The sequence below is a fragment of the Notamacropus eugenii genome, chromosome 2 (assembly GCF_028372415.1).
Source record: "Notamacropus eugenii isolate mMacEug1 chromosome 2, mMacEug1.pri_v2, whole genome shotgun sequence".
In the NCBI taxonomy this organism is placed as follows: domain Eukaryota; kingdom Metazoa; phylum Chordata; class Mammalia; order Diprotodontia; family Macropodidae; genus Notamacropus; species Notamacropus eugenii.
In genome coordinates this window covers 17,420,727-17,438,241 of record NC_092873.1, presented here as the reverse complement: position 1 = coordinate 17,438,241, position 17,515 = coordinate 17,420,727, and the positions used below count along the sequence as shown (strand labels likewise).

Genomic DNA, 17,515 nt, shown 5'->3' with positions numbered 1-17,515 from the left:
GTTTCACGATTGGTCATTTTATTTTTCTTTTCTTTCGTTCTGTTTTTTGTTCGTTTTTTTGTTTGTGACCCCCCCCTCCCCACCCCCACACCTCCGGTGCAGCACGCAGGGATTGGACACGCTATGGTAAACAAACTGCATTACCTGGTAGATATCACTCTAATTGTCTTATCGTTTGGTTTGCCGTGGGTTTTTTTTAACTGTTCGATTCTCCTTTGGCCTCTTTGGTTTCCGTTCTGCTCTTCCAGTTGGTTCTGGACGACCTTTGGATTTTGCTTCTCTCTCCTTTCTGTTTTTCCTTCTTTCTTTTCCCCTTTTCTTTTTTTCCTTCTTGATACAAAGTCAAATGGGAATCGCGAAATTTGACCGATTCCTCCCCACCCTAAATTCAGGCCACTAGCCAGAGAAAACTGGGGGCAGGACCTCTGCCAGCACCGGCTCTGGGGAGGCCGGTCCCAGTGCCCGTCTCTTGTTTCTGTTGCTTTATGTAGTTGATTTCTTCCTTCTCTTTGGTTTATTTATTTTTTTCCTTCTTTGGTTTGGTTTCTTTCTTGGTCTCCGGAAAATCCATGGAAAACGCCATCCCATGACATGCTGTGCCTTCGCTCACTGTCAGCTCCCAAGGACGGGCTCCCTGGGGTTGGGATGGGGAGAGCCCCATGGCAGCCAGCAGGGTGGGATCTCTAGAGATGTGTGTGTGGAGGGGTGAAGCAGGGACATCAGAGAGAGGACAGATCTCCCTGGGGACCAGTGAGGAAGGAGATTTTGCTTTCTACCCTCCTCAGATACACCTCTGGGAGCTGGTCTCATGTTTCGGGGGGTTGAGGTTGGCTGCCAGGGGAAAGGTGGCCTCCTTGCTCTGCCTTAGGGGTGCCCGGCCCTTCCCCTCTACATACTGCATGGCATGAAGGGTCTTCCTCTGCCCCCCAACCAGGGACAGTGTCCTGTTCTCCCCCAGACCGCTCTGCAGCTCTGACTAACACTGTGTCTCACACTGTCTTCCCTTCTCCATCCATCCCTCTTCCGCTCCTTCTGGCCCCTATCCTGCATGACCCCTGGGGAAGAGGTTGATTGATTTCCTTCCTCTTTGAGGGGGAGTAGTGAGAAAAGAGACTTTGGGGGGAAGGAGCCCGGGGGGAGGGGGCCTGGGTGCTGTTGCTGAGGTCAGTGGTGAAGGATTTTGTGTGAGTGTATGTGTGTGTGTGTGTGTGTGTGTGTGTGTGTGTGTGTGTGTGTGTGTGTGTGGACAGTCTTACAGTGAAGTCTGTGGATACATCTGACTGCGCATGTGCACACAGAGTGAATCATACAAGATATGGGAGTGTCACTATGTGTGTGATCTAGGATGTTGCTGTATGACCGTGGGTGGATGTGTGTTGATGACATGTGTCTCAATACATATATGTTGGTGCATATGCTGAAGGACAGATGTCCCTGTGGCCACATGAGCTCCTAGATGGATGTGAGGAGATAGCCAGTGGGAGGGAGCACCACTCCCATTTCAGCCTCTGTGGGCGAGTCAGTGATATGAAGGTATCTAACCCTCACCTGGCTGCATCTGCCCCTCGTTGAGGGCTCTGGGAGCTGGAGGGCAGGGGAGCCCAGGGTAGGCCCTTCTCCTTTCTGTTCCCATGGCCCAAGAATCTGCCTAGGCTATGCTCCCAACTCCAGCCTCAACCATCTAGTTGTTGTTTGGATACTTTTTCAGTTATGCCTGACTCTCTATGACCCCATTTGGGGTTTTCTTGGCTAAGATACTAGTGAGGTTTGCCATTTCCTTCTCCAGCTCATTTTACAGATGAGGAAACTGAGGCAAGTCCAGTTAAGTGACTTTCCCAGGGTCACACAGCTAGTGAATGTCTGAGGCCAGATTTGAACTCAGGAAGATGAGTCTTCCTGACTCCAGGCTGGACACTTTATCCACTGTGGCATCACTTAGCTGCCCCAAATCCATACTCTGCCTCAATGAGTCAGGGACATAGGGACATAGTTTCCATTTAATAACTCCTATCTAAGGTTTTCTGCTCACCACCCCAGTAAGGAAGATCATTCAAGTGCCATTATACTCATTTTACAGATGGAAAACTGAGCCTCAGGAAAGCAGAGCCAGCAGTTGAACCAAGGGATCCACACTCCAAATGCAGTTGTCTCCTCACTCCTGCCCCAGGCTTCCTTTCCTGGTCTATCACCTCGTCTCAATGGGGTACACCTTCTACACAAGACCCCATTGATAGCTCCAGTTCCTCTCATGTCCCATGGAGAGATGGGTCAGAGTGCAGCCAGGGGCATCCCATGTGTCCATAACACAGTTCCTTGTCCCAGGAGCTTCCAGTCCCAAACAGCTTAGCCAGTCACCCTTTCCTCACCTACCCAGGTCAAAATAGGAGGAGTCTGGGTGAACATTTACAAAGGACTGGTTAGATCTGGTATTTATATATATATATATATATATATATATATATATATATATATATATATATATATATAAAATATCTGGTATTTATAAGTCTCCCCTAATAGTGGATAGATCATAACCTAGAGGATCAGCTGGACCCAAAGTCAAGGGAAAGGTGATAGACCAAAGGTAGGAGAAGCCAGGGGTGCCATGCTGGCTAGGAGACAACATGATGTTGGAAAGCACCAGCACTGATTTGGAATCAGGAGGACTTCCATTCATATTTTACTTGCAAGCTGCCTCAGTTCACTTATCTGCCAAATAGGGCTACCAGTACTTGACAGAGTTGTTGTGGGGATCAAATTAAATAACTCCTCTAAAGTGCTTTTCAAGCTTTTAAGCACCCCAGAAATGTGAGTGGTTAACATGATTATTGTGATCATTTGGGGTGAGGCTTGAATCTAGTCCACCACTGATTGGGCTGTGTGGTTTGTGGCAAGCGCCTCAGCTCCTCTGGGCTTCCTTTTTCTCACCTCCCCGAAGGAGACACATGCCCTATCTGCCCCCATCACTGGGAAACTGAGAAAAGCCGAGAGAATGAGAATGTCCTTTCCTAACGAAGGTCATGAAATGTGAACTTGTCATCTCCACCTTCTCCTGGTGAGGGGGTTAACCCCTCCAGGTTGGTTCTTTGGAGAAACTGCTAGTCTTTCTTCAGGACAAACCCTTGAGAATAAGTTATGCCACTGGGGAGACCAGCACTCTCCTTGATTTCTCATGAATGAAACTCCAACAAGAGTGGAGGAGCTGGGAAGGATCTTAGAACATAGAACAAGGAATGTCGGATCTGGGAGGGATGTTAGAATATAAAACATGGAATGTCAGAGCTGGAAGGGGCCTATTTAAAACAGGTAAGGAAACAGGTACACAGAGATGAAATGAATTACCCGTGGTCACACTGTCAGTAAGTGGCATAATTGGAATTTAAACCAAGGTTTCTAGATTAAAAATCAATTTTCCCTTTTATTGTACTATAGTGACAGGATAGAAATGACTAACAGGGAGTTGAAAATCTAAATAGAGAAATCGTGCCTTTGATGAGCCACCAGACCCAGATGAAGGACATTTCAGGATACTAAAGAAATGACAAATGTTATGGCAGAGCCTTGGTCAAGGATCTTGGAAAGATTATGGAGGATGGGAGAGGTACCGTGCATGGCTCTGGAAAGGGCAAATGTCCTGTCTGCCCAAAATGGGAAGAGATCAATTTTGTAACCCAGAAGCTGGTGAGCTTAATGTCAATTCCAGGACACAAAATAAAGGGATGATTAGTTACCCTTTAGAAAAGGCGGTGGTGGTCAGAAAGAGCCAAGCGTGGCTTCATCAAAAACAGGTTTTGGCAGGCCAGCCTAGTTTCTCTTTTTCTGACAGGGTATCAAGGTTGGGAAATCCAGGGAATGTTTTAGACATCACTCACTTGGATTGAGGCAAACATTTGACAAAGCCTCTCCTGCTATTTTTTGTTGACAAAATGGAGAACTATGGGTCAGATAAGAGCATAGATTCAGAACTAGGTTTTGTTCCAATACAGTGCCCAGAACATAGTAGGAGCTTAATAAATGCTTGCCTATTGGTTGATTGATTGAGAGGCAGTGAAATAATGTAAAAAAGTGTAGTTAGAGACCCAGCTGTTGCCACTATTTGTGGGACATAGTAAAGTCTTTGCCTTAAGAGCAATAGCATTAACCTCTCTGGACCTCAGTTTTCTCATCTGTAAAATGAGAGAATTGGGGGGGAAGTGACTGGTCTAAGCTCATATGCTTACTAAGTAATAGAAAGGGAATTTGAACCCAGGTCCTGTGGGATCCTTAGCTTAGATTGCTTCTAACTCTAAATCTGTGATCTGCCTGATGTGTGAATGACTGGATCCAAAGAATGGTCATTGATGGCTTGATGCTAGTTAGGAAGAAAGTCTCTGATGGGATGCTTCAGAGTTTTGTCCGTGGCTCTAAACCATTCCAGACTTTTACTGATGACTTAGATGAGGGCATGGATAACATGCTTATCAAAGTGGCAGCACCACAGTCCTAGAAAATAAGGTGGTGGAGTCAGGAATCTCAAAGCTCTCAACAGACTCATATTGGGCTACGTATAATTAGGGGCAACTAGATGGTGCAGTGGATAGATCGATTGGTCTGGACTTAGTGAGTTCAAATATGGCCTCAGACACTTACTCGCTGTGTGATCTTGTGCAAATCACTTAACTCTGATTGCTTGAATCTTCACATGCAAAAATAAACTGGAGAAAGAAATGGCAAACCACTTCAGTATCTCTGCCAAGAGAACTCCAAATGGGGTCACGAAGAGTTGGACATGACTGAACAACAAAACGTCCAGTATGGTCCTGTTCTTTCCTCTGGTCAGACGACACTTGGAATATTGTGCTGGGTCCTGGACACTAGTTTGTAGGAGAGACATTGTCAAGTTTGGCACGTAATCACGATGGTGAATGGCTTTGAGATTTCCCTCTATGAGGATTGGTTAAAGGAACTAGGGATATTTAGTTTGGAGAAAAGAAGACTTGGGGATATGGGAGGATTTCTTTGTTCAGATTTTGAAGAGTCATCATATGGAAGAGATATTAGACTTGTGTTTCTTGGTCCCAGAGAATAGAACCAGGAACAGTGGGTGGAAATGACAGAGAAGCGGATGTGGACTTCAAAAACTTCCTAGCGATTAACGTTGTCTCAAAATGGAATGGATAGTCTTGGTGTTGAATTCTCCATCACAGAAGGGCTTGTTGAGGATGTTGTAGAGGTTAGACTAGATGCCTCTGATGTTTCCTTTTCAGCTTTGAGATTCTGTAATCGATAGATCCCCAGATCATCCAAACGGATGAAACAGAGTACTTTGGATGCAGTGAATCCTCTGATTAATTGGAGATGAAGGAGCAAATTCTTTTCATTTCAGCCATGAGAATCTCAGGTCTCTGAACTTGCAGGGACATCAGAGGCATCTAGTCCAGTCTGTACTTGAAGAAGAATCTCCTTATGATAGTCTTAACAAGTCACATTAACAAGCATTTATTAAACACCTACTATGTGCCAGGCAGTGGTCTGAGCAGATGTAAGCAGCTGCCTGGTCTTCTCTGAAAGAACTTCAGTGAGGGGGACCCATTACTTCTCTGGGTAGCTCCTTTCCCTTTCAGATGGTCAGCATGCTGTTGTCGATGGGGAACTAGTTTGGAGTCAGAGGACCTGGGTTTTAATCCATTTTCGGATATTTAATTGGTGTTTAACATTAGTCTAATCGTATCCCCTCTGGGCTGCAGATTCCCCAGTTGTAAAATGGATGATTTCTAACATTTGGTGAGACTGTGCATTCTCAGTGCCCGTACGTCTGAGTCTGTCCCCCTACGTACAGGAAGGCTTAGCCTCTTTGCTGTCCAATGTCCTTAGGGAATCTTGGCTTCAGCGATCTGAAAATCAGTTCTCCTGGGCCAGGCTGAAGATGGATGTGAAGAAGGTGAAGGTGATTGAGACTGGATGGGGAAGAGCTTGTGGTCTGCTTTGGTTGTTTGTCCTTTTGTCTGAGCAGTGAGAGCGAACCCTTGACTTTGTGTATAGTAGTTTCTATGAATTACTTCCACACATTTCTTATTGTTATAAATTCCTCCCACGTTTGCAGGTAAGCCTTAAGGTTTACAAAGTGCTTTCCCTACAATAACTTCGGGAGGGATGCTGTAAAGTATTATGAGGAAGTCAAAACCCAGGGAGGTAGTGTCATCCAGCAGTAAGAGCCTTGGATTCAGAGACCCTTGGCTGGAAACCTGGCTCCACTGCTCACAACCTTTGGGACCTTGGAGTGGTCATTTAATTTCTCTTCATCTCAGTTTCCTCATGTGCAAAATGAGGGTGCTGCACTCGATCTCTAAAGACCATTTAGGCTCTGTATCCAGTGCCTTGCTCAAGGTCAAATAGCCAGTAAGGAGCAGTTAGATCTCAAAGCCAGGTGTCTGGCACATACACAGGTGTAGATTTTTTTCCACAGGAAGCTAGAGATCATCTACCTATTGATGATGATGGAAAATGGAGGTGGGGCAGATGAGGTTTAATGGATTTTACCTCCCCTCCTCTAACTTTGTCTCAAGTATTCTCTGACTTTGGGCCTGGGTCCTGAGCCTTGCACATTTATCACTTTGGTTCTCATGCCAATGACTGACATGTATTTAGTGCTATACATGAGCCCCACAAGAATCCTTTAACGTAGGTGCCATGGTTGTTATTACCTATACTCTGAAGATAGGGAAACAGGGATTACGTAGCCAGTTAGCATTGAGGCTGGACTGGAATGGAGGTCTTTCTGAGTCCAAGCCCAGTGCTCTCTCCACCATGAAAGGCAGCCTAGACCTCACTGAATTCAGCACCCCCATTTTATAGTTGAGGACAGTGAGGCCCAGAGAGAGAAAGGGGTTGCTAAGGTTATCCAAATGACAAACAGCAAAGTTTGGTTTTGACTCCTATGCCCAAATCCATCCTTACCACTTTCCAACAATGCCTTTGGAGGAGGGAGTGGAGCACAAGGCAAATGGACAGGCAGGGAAGCCTGAGAAAAATATAGCAACTACCCCTCTCTCATCTTCCTCAGTCACCCCTCCTATTCCCTCTGACCCCACCCCACAGAGTCAGGCGTGGGGAGGGGGGAGGTGAGAGTCTTGAGAACAGGAAGTGATGTGACACCCAGAAAAGAGCTATAGATTTCAAGTTAGGGGATTTTGGTATTCAAATCCTGGCTCTGTCACCAAAGGCAGGTCACGATCTCTGGGCCTCAGTTTCCTCATTAGAAAAATAAGGAAATTGGGCTAGACAACCTCCGAGGAGTCTTCTAACTCTACATCTGTGACCCCAATTGGAGTAGAAACTACAACATCTAGCTGCAACCTGTTTGATTGTATAGGGAGAAGAGAGGAAGGACTTTTCTATGTGTTGGGTGCTGTCCATGGTGCTGTGTATTCACGTGTGTGTGTGTGTGTGTGTGTGTGTGTGAGAGAGAGAGAGAGAGAGAGAGAGAGAGAGAGACAGAGAGAGAGAGAGAGAGAGAGAGAGACAGAGAGAGAGAGAGAGAGAGAGAGACAGAGAGAGAGAGAGAGAGAGAGAGAGAGAGACAGACAGAGAGAGAGAGAGAGAGAGAGACAGAGAGAGAGAGAGAGAGAGAGAGAGAGACAGACAGACAGAGAGAGAGAGAGAGAGAGACAGAGAGAGAGAGAGAGAGAGAGAGAGAGACAGAGAGAGAGAGAGAGAGAGACAGAGAGAGACAGAGAGAGAGAGAGAGAGAGAGACAGAGAGAGAGAGAGAGAGAGAGAGAGACAGAGAGAGAGAGAGAGAGAGAGAGAGAGAGAGAGAGAGAGAAGGAGAGAGAGAGAGAGAGAGAGAGAGAGAGAGAGAGATACGGACAGAGAGAGCACTGTGTTTCTGACTGGTTGTGTGCAATTGACTTGTGGGGGGGTAGGCAAGGGTCCTCCATGGGGGATGAAACCCAGGATCCTGAGACCTTCTTTCCTTTGAACACCCCTGTTTTCTCAATATGTCTCCTGTCTACCCCTCCCCTTTTGGAAGGAACCCTCTCCTCCCTCAGTTCTCTTGGCTCCATCTCTTGGCTCGCCTCTGCCCTTTCCCCACTGCATGCCCTGGGCCCATGGCTGCAAGCCCTTGGCTTCCCTTAGCTTGGCCTGGCTCCTCCATCCCAGCCCCCCTAATCTGCATGCATCCTCCTGGCTCTGGCTGTTGCTGCTGATGGCACACTATCCTCCTACCCTCCCTCCTCTTTCCTCCCCCAGCCGGCCCCTGTCCCTCCAGAAGCCGGGCGGGGGGGTTAGGGGAGCTGGGGGTCATGGCCCCAGGGGGGCAGTGGGAGGGATGAGGGGTTTGCACTCCCGTTTCCTGCTTCTACTAACGAGCCGCCATTTTTGTGTCTGGACTTTATGATTTTGTCTGAGGGAACAGTAGGGTTTTACTAACCCAATTCATCTCCCCCTTCCCCCCAAAGACCTGTCCCCTACTCTTTCCACTGTCCCTTTTCCCTTCTCCACACTACCCACCCCCCAGTCTGTTCCTTCTCCTCTGACTCTCTCCCATTGTTCTGAATCCCTCACTCTTTCCCCTTCTTTCCATTCCTGTGCTTTGTCATCAGAGATCATGGGAACCCCAGGAAGGTTAAGATGAGGGTTAGAGTCAGATTGACCATTGGGAAGTAATAACTTGCCTCCTTGCCCTGGAGTTCGGATCTGGGGAGGAGCCAAGGACAGCCATGGAGAGGATGAGATGGGGTAATGACCCACCTTGACTGAGTGGTTAGGGAAGACCAGAGAAGGAGGAGGGCAAGGCAGCTAAGAAGAGAGAAGAGATCACTGCTGTGCAAGAGATTTAGATTAGATAGAATGGGGAATGCCTGGAGTTGTGTCACCAGAATAGATGACCAGGTGAGGATACTTGTTTCATTTTCTGGAGGTTTCTGAGAGTAGGAGAGACCTTCTCAGAATCTATACACCTCTAGTCTTAGAGCTTAGGAGCCATCCTACCTAGAGGGTTGATGGACAAAAAGGGCCTCCTGTTGAAGACCTTGGACCTTGTGGAAAGATAGAGGAAGGGGACCATCGGGTGGGGTGGGCAGCTGTCAGTCACCAAGCACTGGGTTTTGCTCTGTTCAACCTTGGTTGTCTGTGCCCTCCACGAGCTCACAGCCTGACTGGGTAAACAAGCTTCACACACAGGGGAATGACACTAGACAGAAAAGCATTGTGTGCTAGATTGTCGAGGTGGGAAGGAGGCAGACTGTCTGTCAGTGACACCCTGGAGACAGATGGAAAGATTGGTTAGCAAGAGGAAAGGGATCAGTGAAAAGAGACTGCCTCAACCTCCACCATTGCCCTTTCTCCACCCTCATCCCATTACCCTAACCTCCAACCTCTCTCTCCTACTTCTACAAAAACTCTTCAATCTCCAGCTCTAGCCTCTACCTTATTCCCACTTTCAACTCTTTATCCAAGCCTTTGCCCCAGTGTTCCCCCCCCCATTCTTCCTCATTTCTGCTCCCACTGACCTTCATTCTGGTTCTTACCTCAGCCTCTGACCCACTTCCTCCCCACCCCACCCCCCAGCCTCCATGAGCCCCTTTCTTGCCTATTCTAACCTCATTTGCATGTGTTCGTGACTCATACTAATGATCCCCTTTCCTTTCCCTTCCCCAATCCCCCCAAACCTCCGGGGGGAAGAGGAAATAAACATTCCAACACTACCTCCTCCCCAATTAAAAAAAATAAAACAAAATAAGGAACAAACAAACAAAAACACCAACCAACAATACAGACACCAAAAACAAAAACAATCAAAAAATCCCCTTCCAACTGTCAGCTCAGCCTCCCTCCCATGGCAGCTGCACCTCCCCTCCAATCCCCTTCCTCCCCTCCGAATCCAGGCATCCTTCCTTCAGCACAAGGTTTGATGGTTCCCAGGTGGTAGCCCCTCTCCATGCTACCTGGCCCCCCAGCGCTCCAGCTCGCAGATTGTTCTCTGTCTGGCTGAGCCTAGAGAGAGCAGAGAAAAGGGCCCCTTTCTCCTTTCCAATCTGCTTCATTACCCTGCCCTGAACTCACCCCACCTCGACCTCCATGGACAGTGGGGCCCAAGAGGCCATGAGGATGGAAGATGGCTGGTGGCATGTGCGTATGGATTGGAGGGGAGGGGTCTTGTAGGATGTGACTGGAATGCCACTCACCCACCCCCAACTCTTCCTCCCCCCCAGGCTGTTTCAGAGAGGGGAAACTGAGGCAGGAACTGTGTGTGCATATATGGGTGGGGTGATGAGTGGGTGAGAGAGAGGGATGGTCTGTCCAAAGAGAGGCAGGGCAGACTCTGGAACCGAGGGGTCCTGTGCCCCTATCCCAGCCCCAAGATTCTCTGGCCCAGGCCCTTCCTCAACCTCCTCAAATTGTTATTTTGGACTAGATCTGAGGTATCATTAATACAGAAAACTCCCAAAGAGGAAATTCTCTCTCCAACATACATCACAATTTGCTAGCTTTAGAGATTAGTCTGAAGCATTGAGAGGTTACCTGACTTCCCCAGGGCCACACAGCCATGGATAAATCAGGCCATCATGACTCATAGGCTCTCTCTCTACCCATTTGGTCACAGGGCTTCTTCCTTAAAAATTCTCTTTCCCAAAGTCCAGGCCCCCTGCCCCCCAGTTCTCTCCTTATGAACCCTACTTACAGTCCAGTTCGATGCAGTGAGTGTGTGGCAATATTTGAGTTTAGGCCATACCCCACTCTTCCCCACCAGGCTCACAGAGCTGAGGGCAGGACATCAGCACTGATGCTCAGAGCCCCTAGATCTAGGCTTTGGCTGGCAAGTCTGCCTTGGGTGGAAGATGGAAGAGCCACATCACAAGGTTTACCCTTGTCAGTCTGTCTTGGGGCCATGTTCTTGCCCCACACATGTGCTCACCAGCCCAGCCTGAGTAGTGAAGCAGGAGTTGTCCTGCCCTCAGGGAGCCTGGGTCTCTGAGGTCATTTTGAGCCCCCAAGGTTCATAACTAGGGAATCACGGAGGTCCCTTAGCCCACCCCACTCCTAAAGCCTGGATCTGGCTGGGACCTTAGAGATTATCCAGTCCCCCCACCCCCATTTTATAGAGTGGGATAGTGAGGCCCAGAGAGGAGAATTCTATGTATGAACCAGGTGTTCCTGCCTCCAAGTCCAACTGGAATGTCACCTGAACTTTGGGCTACCGTGGAGTCTTGGCCAGTGGCTTCCCCAGGGTTGGGGTCTATGGAGATTGGGTAGGGGGATTGTAAAACTTAAAGCTGAATCACATAGAATGACTGCCTCATTTTAGAGAGGGTATTCTGAGGCTCAGAGAGGAAAAGTTTGCCTTGGGTGCCAGAGCTCGTGGCTGACAGAACCCCTATTGAGCCCAGGTCCTTTGTCTCCAAATCCACTCCATCTTTCAAGGGACCATCTCTGTGATGTCAGCTCCTGGGAGCTCTGGGTCCTCAGACAGGGAAAAGGAAAGGGGGAGCAGTTTGTGATTCAGGGTGTTAGCCATCAAGAAACCTGTCCATCCTGTGTGGGCAAGTGGAAAAGCCCACTGAATTAGGAATCAGAGGCCTTGGGCTGGAATCTCAGCTCTGCCAGGTTCTCTGTGACCCCTGTGTGCCTCAGTTTCCTCCCCTTGCTCATGAGGAGGTGAGGTTTGAGGTCCCGTCATGCTCTCCACTCTGCGATTTAGAGAGTCAGGGTGCCCAGGTGCTGTTTTCTCAAGCCCCGTCACCCTGACTCCCTTCTTCTTGTAAGGCAAGGTGTCCTTCAGCCTGAGAAGGGAAAGTGCACTTTAGGAGGGGCCCGAAGGTTCAGAGCAAAGCAGTAATGCCCACCCACCTGCGCTGCCCTGAGGATGGAGTGTGGGCCCAGAAAAGCAGGGAGGGGTGTAGTGTGGTCAGCGTGATTTCCCATTCTGGCATTCCTCTGGCCTGGACAGGGCTCTGCTCCTTCCTACTCCCCTGAGTCAGGGGGACCTTTAGAGGTTCAGTTCAGCCTTTTCCTTGGACAGTTGCTGTGTGTTTTTCTGGTACGTCTTTCACCCCCTGATACTATGACCATCACTCAACCCCAACCTGAGACCATCAAATCTTGTGCCTCCTCTTGGCCCCTGCCCCATCTTCCCTCCCTCCCTGTCCCTCCCCACTGTTCCCCCTCTGAGACAAGCAGACATAAAAATGGGGCCCCCTCCCCCAGCACCCCCACCGGCCCCTCTCCCCGGCCCAGCCCCAGCCTCCCCTCAGGAGGTTGATGCCCTGTTGTCTCCTTGTCTCTCCCCTTCCTCCATCCCGTCCTGGGCTGGACAGGTGACCATCTCAGTGGACGGGATCCTGACTACCACAGGCTACACCCAGGAGGATTACACCATGCTGGGCTCTGATGACTTCTTCTACATTGGAGGCAGCCCTAACACGGCAGACTTGCCGGGCTCCCCGGTCAGCAACAACTTTATGGGCTGTCTGAAGGATGTGAGTGTGGCCCGAAAGGGCTGGAACCTCCCGTGATCAGTCAGTCAGTCAGTCAGTCAGTCAACAAGAAAGCTTCTTCCGTGCCAGGATAGTGTTGACCCCCATTCTGGTAGGCGCCATGGCCACACTCATTACAACTCCCCCTCGCCCCCCGGGCAGCTGATACAATACAAGGACTCCAGATAACGAAAAGTGAGAGGAAATAAATGCCCAGGTCTCTCCAGGTCAGGGCTTAGAAGCCCTGCTGACCCTATGCCAGGATTTCTCATGTCTCCCATGTCTTCGTGATACTCCCCCAGGAATTAAGCTCATACTTCAAGCTGGAAGGAGGCGGGGTCAGAGGTCATTTCGGTCCTTTTCATCTGTGAAAAGAGGACTTGGATCAGACTGGAATTCTTCACCTTCTTTTTGTTTTTTGCATCCTGGGTAATCTGGTGAAGTTTATGGACCCTTTTCAGAATAAGATTTTTACATGCATAAAACAAAACATGCAGGTGGCAGAGGAAACCAATTATGTTAAAATATACTTATCAAAATATTTAAAAAGTAAGTTTGTGGCCTCCAGGTTTAAAATAACTGAATTAGGTAAATGGTAAGGTCCTTTCCAGCTCTACAGACTATGACCTAATCCAATCCTTATCACTTCATTTGACAGATGTGGAAACTGAGGCCCAGAGAGAGGAAGTGATTTATCCATCATCATTGGCTCATAGGTCCATAGATTTAGAAGTAGAAGAAACCTGAGATCCTCTATTCCATTCCTCTCATTTTACACATGAATAAACTGAGGCCTGCAGAATGATTTGCCCAAGGTCACATAGATAAGAACAGAACTGAAATTTGAACCCAGGTTCTTTGACTCTAAGTCTCAAGCCTTTTCCGTGACACCACATTGCAACCCCTCCTGCAGATGGGGCAGGTACTTGGGACGGCAGGTGGCTGGACCTCCTTCCATTACCTGCCCCTCTGGAAAGTGAAGCAATGGGAAGAGTAGGGGAGTCACAGTCCGAGAGCCTGGGTTCATATCCTGACTCTGCTTCTTGCTACCTATGTAATCAAGGACAAGTCTTCTGCTGTAAAATGGCAAGAGTGGGAGGAGGATTGAACTCTATAATCCTGAAGACCCTACCAAGTCAAAGCCTATTAAAGCCTAGAGAATTCTATAATCCTGAAGACCCTACAAAGTCAAAGACTATTAAAGCCTAGAGAATTCCGTTCCTAGGTCAGCAGCTGAAATACCTGGTTGGGGAAGGGGGAAGATACATCTTGCCCCTTGTCTCTGACTCTGTCATGTCCCCTGCAGGTGGTCTATAAGAACAATGATTTTAAGCTGGAGCTGTCCAGGCTAGCCCGGGAAGGAGACCCTAAGATGAAACTGCAGGGCGATCTGTCTTTCCGCTGTGAGGATGTGGCTGCCCTGGACCCTGTGACCTTTGAGAGCCCCGAGGCTTTTGTGGCCCTGCCCCGCTGGAGCGCCAAGCGCACAGGCTCTGTGTCCCTGGACTTCCGCACCACAGAGCCCAATGGACTGCTGCTCTTCAGCCAGGGCCGGAGAGCAGGTGGTGGGCAAGGAAGCCATGGGGCTGCCCGGGCTGACTACTTTGCCATGGAGCTGTTGGATGGATACCTCTATCTGCTCCTGGACATGGGCTCCGGGGGCATCAAGCTTCGGGCGTCCAACCGGAAGGTCAACGATGGGGAATGGTGCCATGTGGACTTCCAGAGGGACGGGCGCAAAGGTCAGGGGGCCCTCAGGAGGGAGAACCTGGCCACCATCTTTCCTTCTCACCTTCCCTCCCTTCTCTCCATCTATTTAATTACCTTCTTGTTTCTTCCTTGAAAACATCAACTCCTTACCTCTCTTCCCTTCAAATATCCTGACTTCCCTCTCTCAACTTCCAATCCAACCAATGAAAGAAGTATTTGTTAAGCACCTGCTGTATACAGAGGACTGTACAAAAATGTGGATGATGGGATCCTAGATTTAGACCTAAAAGGGATGTTAGAGGTCTTCTAGTGAAGCCCTTACATTTTACAGATGAGGAAATTATGGTTGAGGGAATGTAAGTAGCTTACCCAAAGTTACACTGAGAATGAATGGCAAAACTGAGATTCAAACCCAGGTCCTCTGACTCAAAATCTACATTTTTTCTGAAATAAAACAGCCCCTGCCTTCTAGGACCTTCTATTCTATTAGGAGGATGTTCTGTGTACACCAATGTGTCAATGCCTAGTGATGTCAAGAGGATTGATGAAGGGGGTGCCATGTGCATGCCTTGAGTCTCCAGCCTCGAGTGAAGCTTGAGATTCTAAAAAGGAGAAGTAAGGAGAGGTGTCCCCAGCATCAGGGACATCTTGTGCAAAAGGGTGCAGGCTGGAGGTGAAACAAGTGGGATGATCTGATTGGTGTGAAATTGACTTGGGGAGACCTCCCTTTCTCTTGGTGACACCCTCCCTCCCACCATCCCACTGCCTTTAAGGAGGGAGGTGGTGCAGGGGAATGGGAAGAGCCATATACACACAAAGAGGGGGGATGAGTGTAATAGTTGATATTTTTAGGGGTAGTTAAGCATTTATTAATCACCTACCATGTCCTGGGGACTGGGGATACAAAGAAAGGTAAAAGATAGCCCTGCTCTCAAGGAATGTCTACAGTGCACTAAGATATGCAGAAAACTTTGTCTCCTTTGATCCTCACAACCTTGTGAGGTTGGTACCCCAAGGATGATTAGCTCCATTCTACAGATGAGGAAACTGAGGCATATAGAGGTTAAGGGACTTGTTCAGGGTCATGCGGTTATCTGAGGCAGTGTTTGAACCAAAGCTGCTCATCACTCTCGCTGCTATATAATATTGTCTTTCAGGAAGACTGAGTTCCAGTCTTGGTGCCAGGACTTTCCAGTTCTGTGCCTGCAGAGAAATCACGCTGTTTTTCTGAGCCTCAGTTTCCTAACCTGTCAAATGGGGGGCCATAAATCCAGAACTGGAAGACACCTCCAAGGTCACACAGCCCAAACCCCTCATTTTACAGAGGGAGAAACTGAGTCCTAGAATAATGAAGGGACTTTGATTCCCTAGCGACTTGTGTCCTCTCTTTCAAAACTACTTTGCATTCACTTTGGTTGAACAGCTAGGGGAAGCCAGAGGGCGCAGAATGCCAGACCTGGAGTCAGGAAGAGGAATCTTCCTGAATTCAAATCTGATCTCAGACACTTACCAGTTGTGTAACCCTGGGCAAGTCACTTCACCCTGTCTGCCTTAGTTTCCTCATCTGTAAAATAAGCTAGAGAAGGAAATGGCAAACCAGTCCAATGTCTCTGCCAAGGAGACCCTGGATGGGGTCATGGAGAGTCAGACATGACTGAAAACAACTGAACAACAGCGAATTCACCTTGTGTATATGCTGTATATACTCATGTAATACCGCTTCTGGAGCTACTTTCCAAATACCACTAACACTAGCAGATTGGGTCCCTAGAAGATGACTGAGTACTTCTGACCTCAGGGTTCTAGGGGTGACCCTGAGGGGTCAAGAATTTTCCCCAGTAATGTTGCTTATGAGCACCTACTGATATGGTCCCCATTGAGGGTCAGTTTGCCAGCCAGAGTTATTATTTTTATATAATTTATATTATATTTATCAATTTCCAGCCTTTAGAGGTATAGGTATTGACTTGGGTGATGGGTAAGAACACTGATAAAATACATACCCCCAAACCAGGAAAACACTCTCCCACCAGCCCGTTCAATGCGCTGCAGCTTAGAGAGCCGGGATGGTCCAAGGGCCATTTGCTTCTTCTTTGGAACTCCGTAGCTTTTAGATGAATGTTGTTCTTGGTTGGGTTCTGATGCTTGGTCCCCTTGGAGAGTGCTGAAGTTGCAGTTCTCAGCATCTCAGCATCACATCAATCCACGTGGATTCATTGTGTGCTATTTCTCTAGTTTCTCTATTGACATGGCCTCAATGAAGAGGAGAAGATGTGAAAGGGATGTAGGGGTCCAGTTCCTCAAAGTGCTCCCATAGCTTCATTCTCAAAGCAGCTGTGGGACTGTTTGTGTTAGAACCTCCTTCTCTGATATACTGAGACCCAGAGATGTGTTTCCTTTTGACCAGCCCCAAAATGTCCCTTTGTTTGATGTCATCCAAGCTAGAAGGACTTCACTCTTCCCCAGCTTGATCAACTAAATTGTTTGCACCCAGTTTGTACCTTTGGTTATCTCTGCAGAGGTCTCACACTTAATTACTACGTTTGATTAATTCTTGGATTCAATCAAGGAAGTGTTCTCACCTGATAAAGGTATTAGGACCAAGAGCATCTTATGAATTACATTAATTGGGGTTGGGAGAGTGTGAAATACCCCTCTTACACTTGTCTATATCTATGTTGTCTCCCCTGAGGGCAGGGGGTGTGTCACTTTTGTCTTTGTACCTCCGGCACTCAGAACACATCTAGGTGCTTAATAATTGATTGGTTCTCATGAGGCTCAAAGGATCTTTCCAAGACCCCCAGTCCCACTGGAGACCTAGAGTCATTCATTACCAGAGGGCCACAGTCCTGACTGACTAGTTTTGGGCAGATGAGGGAGAACTCTAGGAGCATCAAAGAAGAGAGAGAGAGAGAAGACTTTCAGCTGTAGTGATGAGAGAAGTGTTTCTGAGGGATGGGGTTTGTATCTGAGTGTGCCCGGAAGGAAGGGAAGGCTCCTTAAAGGCGATCAATCAATCAATAATTCTTTATTCACCCCCTCATTTTGTGGGCACTTCTAAGCTGGCTGTCCTTCATGCTCAAAGAGGACCAAAATGACATCATTATGTTGGGGGTCAAGGTGCATTGTGTCTGACTGTGGCTGATCAGACCAATTTGAGCTCAGAAGGCTCTAGGGATGCAAAGACCAAACGATTTCTGCTCTCAAGAAAGAAGCTTTCATTCTACCCGGGGAGACAATGGGCATAAAACAAGAATGTGCAAATGCGATCTGAAATGAATACGAAATCATTTGGAGGCAGCAGCAACTGGAAAGGTCTGTCCTAGGAAGGAGTTGGCCCCTGGACTG

At 48.2% G+C, this 17,515-nt stretch overlaps 1 protein-coding gene across 17 annotated transcripts in view; it reads left to right on the top strand.

The window, feature by feature from the left end:
• Nucleotides 1-17,515, top strand: part of NRXN2 (neurexin 2) — a 170,456-nt gene that overhangs the window by 53,729 nt on the left and 99,212 nt on the right. For 12 of the 17 annotated variants that reach the window (XM_072639001.1, XM_072638996.1, XM_072638994.1 and 9 more), the window contains 3 exons: nt 103-126; nt 12,299-12,460; nt 13,764-14,199. In XM_072639001.1, the coding sequence (XP_072495102.1) occupies nt 103-126; nt 12,299-12,460; nt 13,764-14,199 (622 nt within the window). The remainder of the gene's footprint in view (nt 1-102; nt 127-12,298; nt 12,461-13,763; nt 14,200-17,515) is intronic. The other 5 variants (XM_072638998.1, XM_072638997.1, XM_072638995.1 and 2 more) reach the window with 1 other exon arrangement.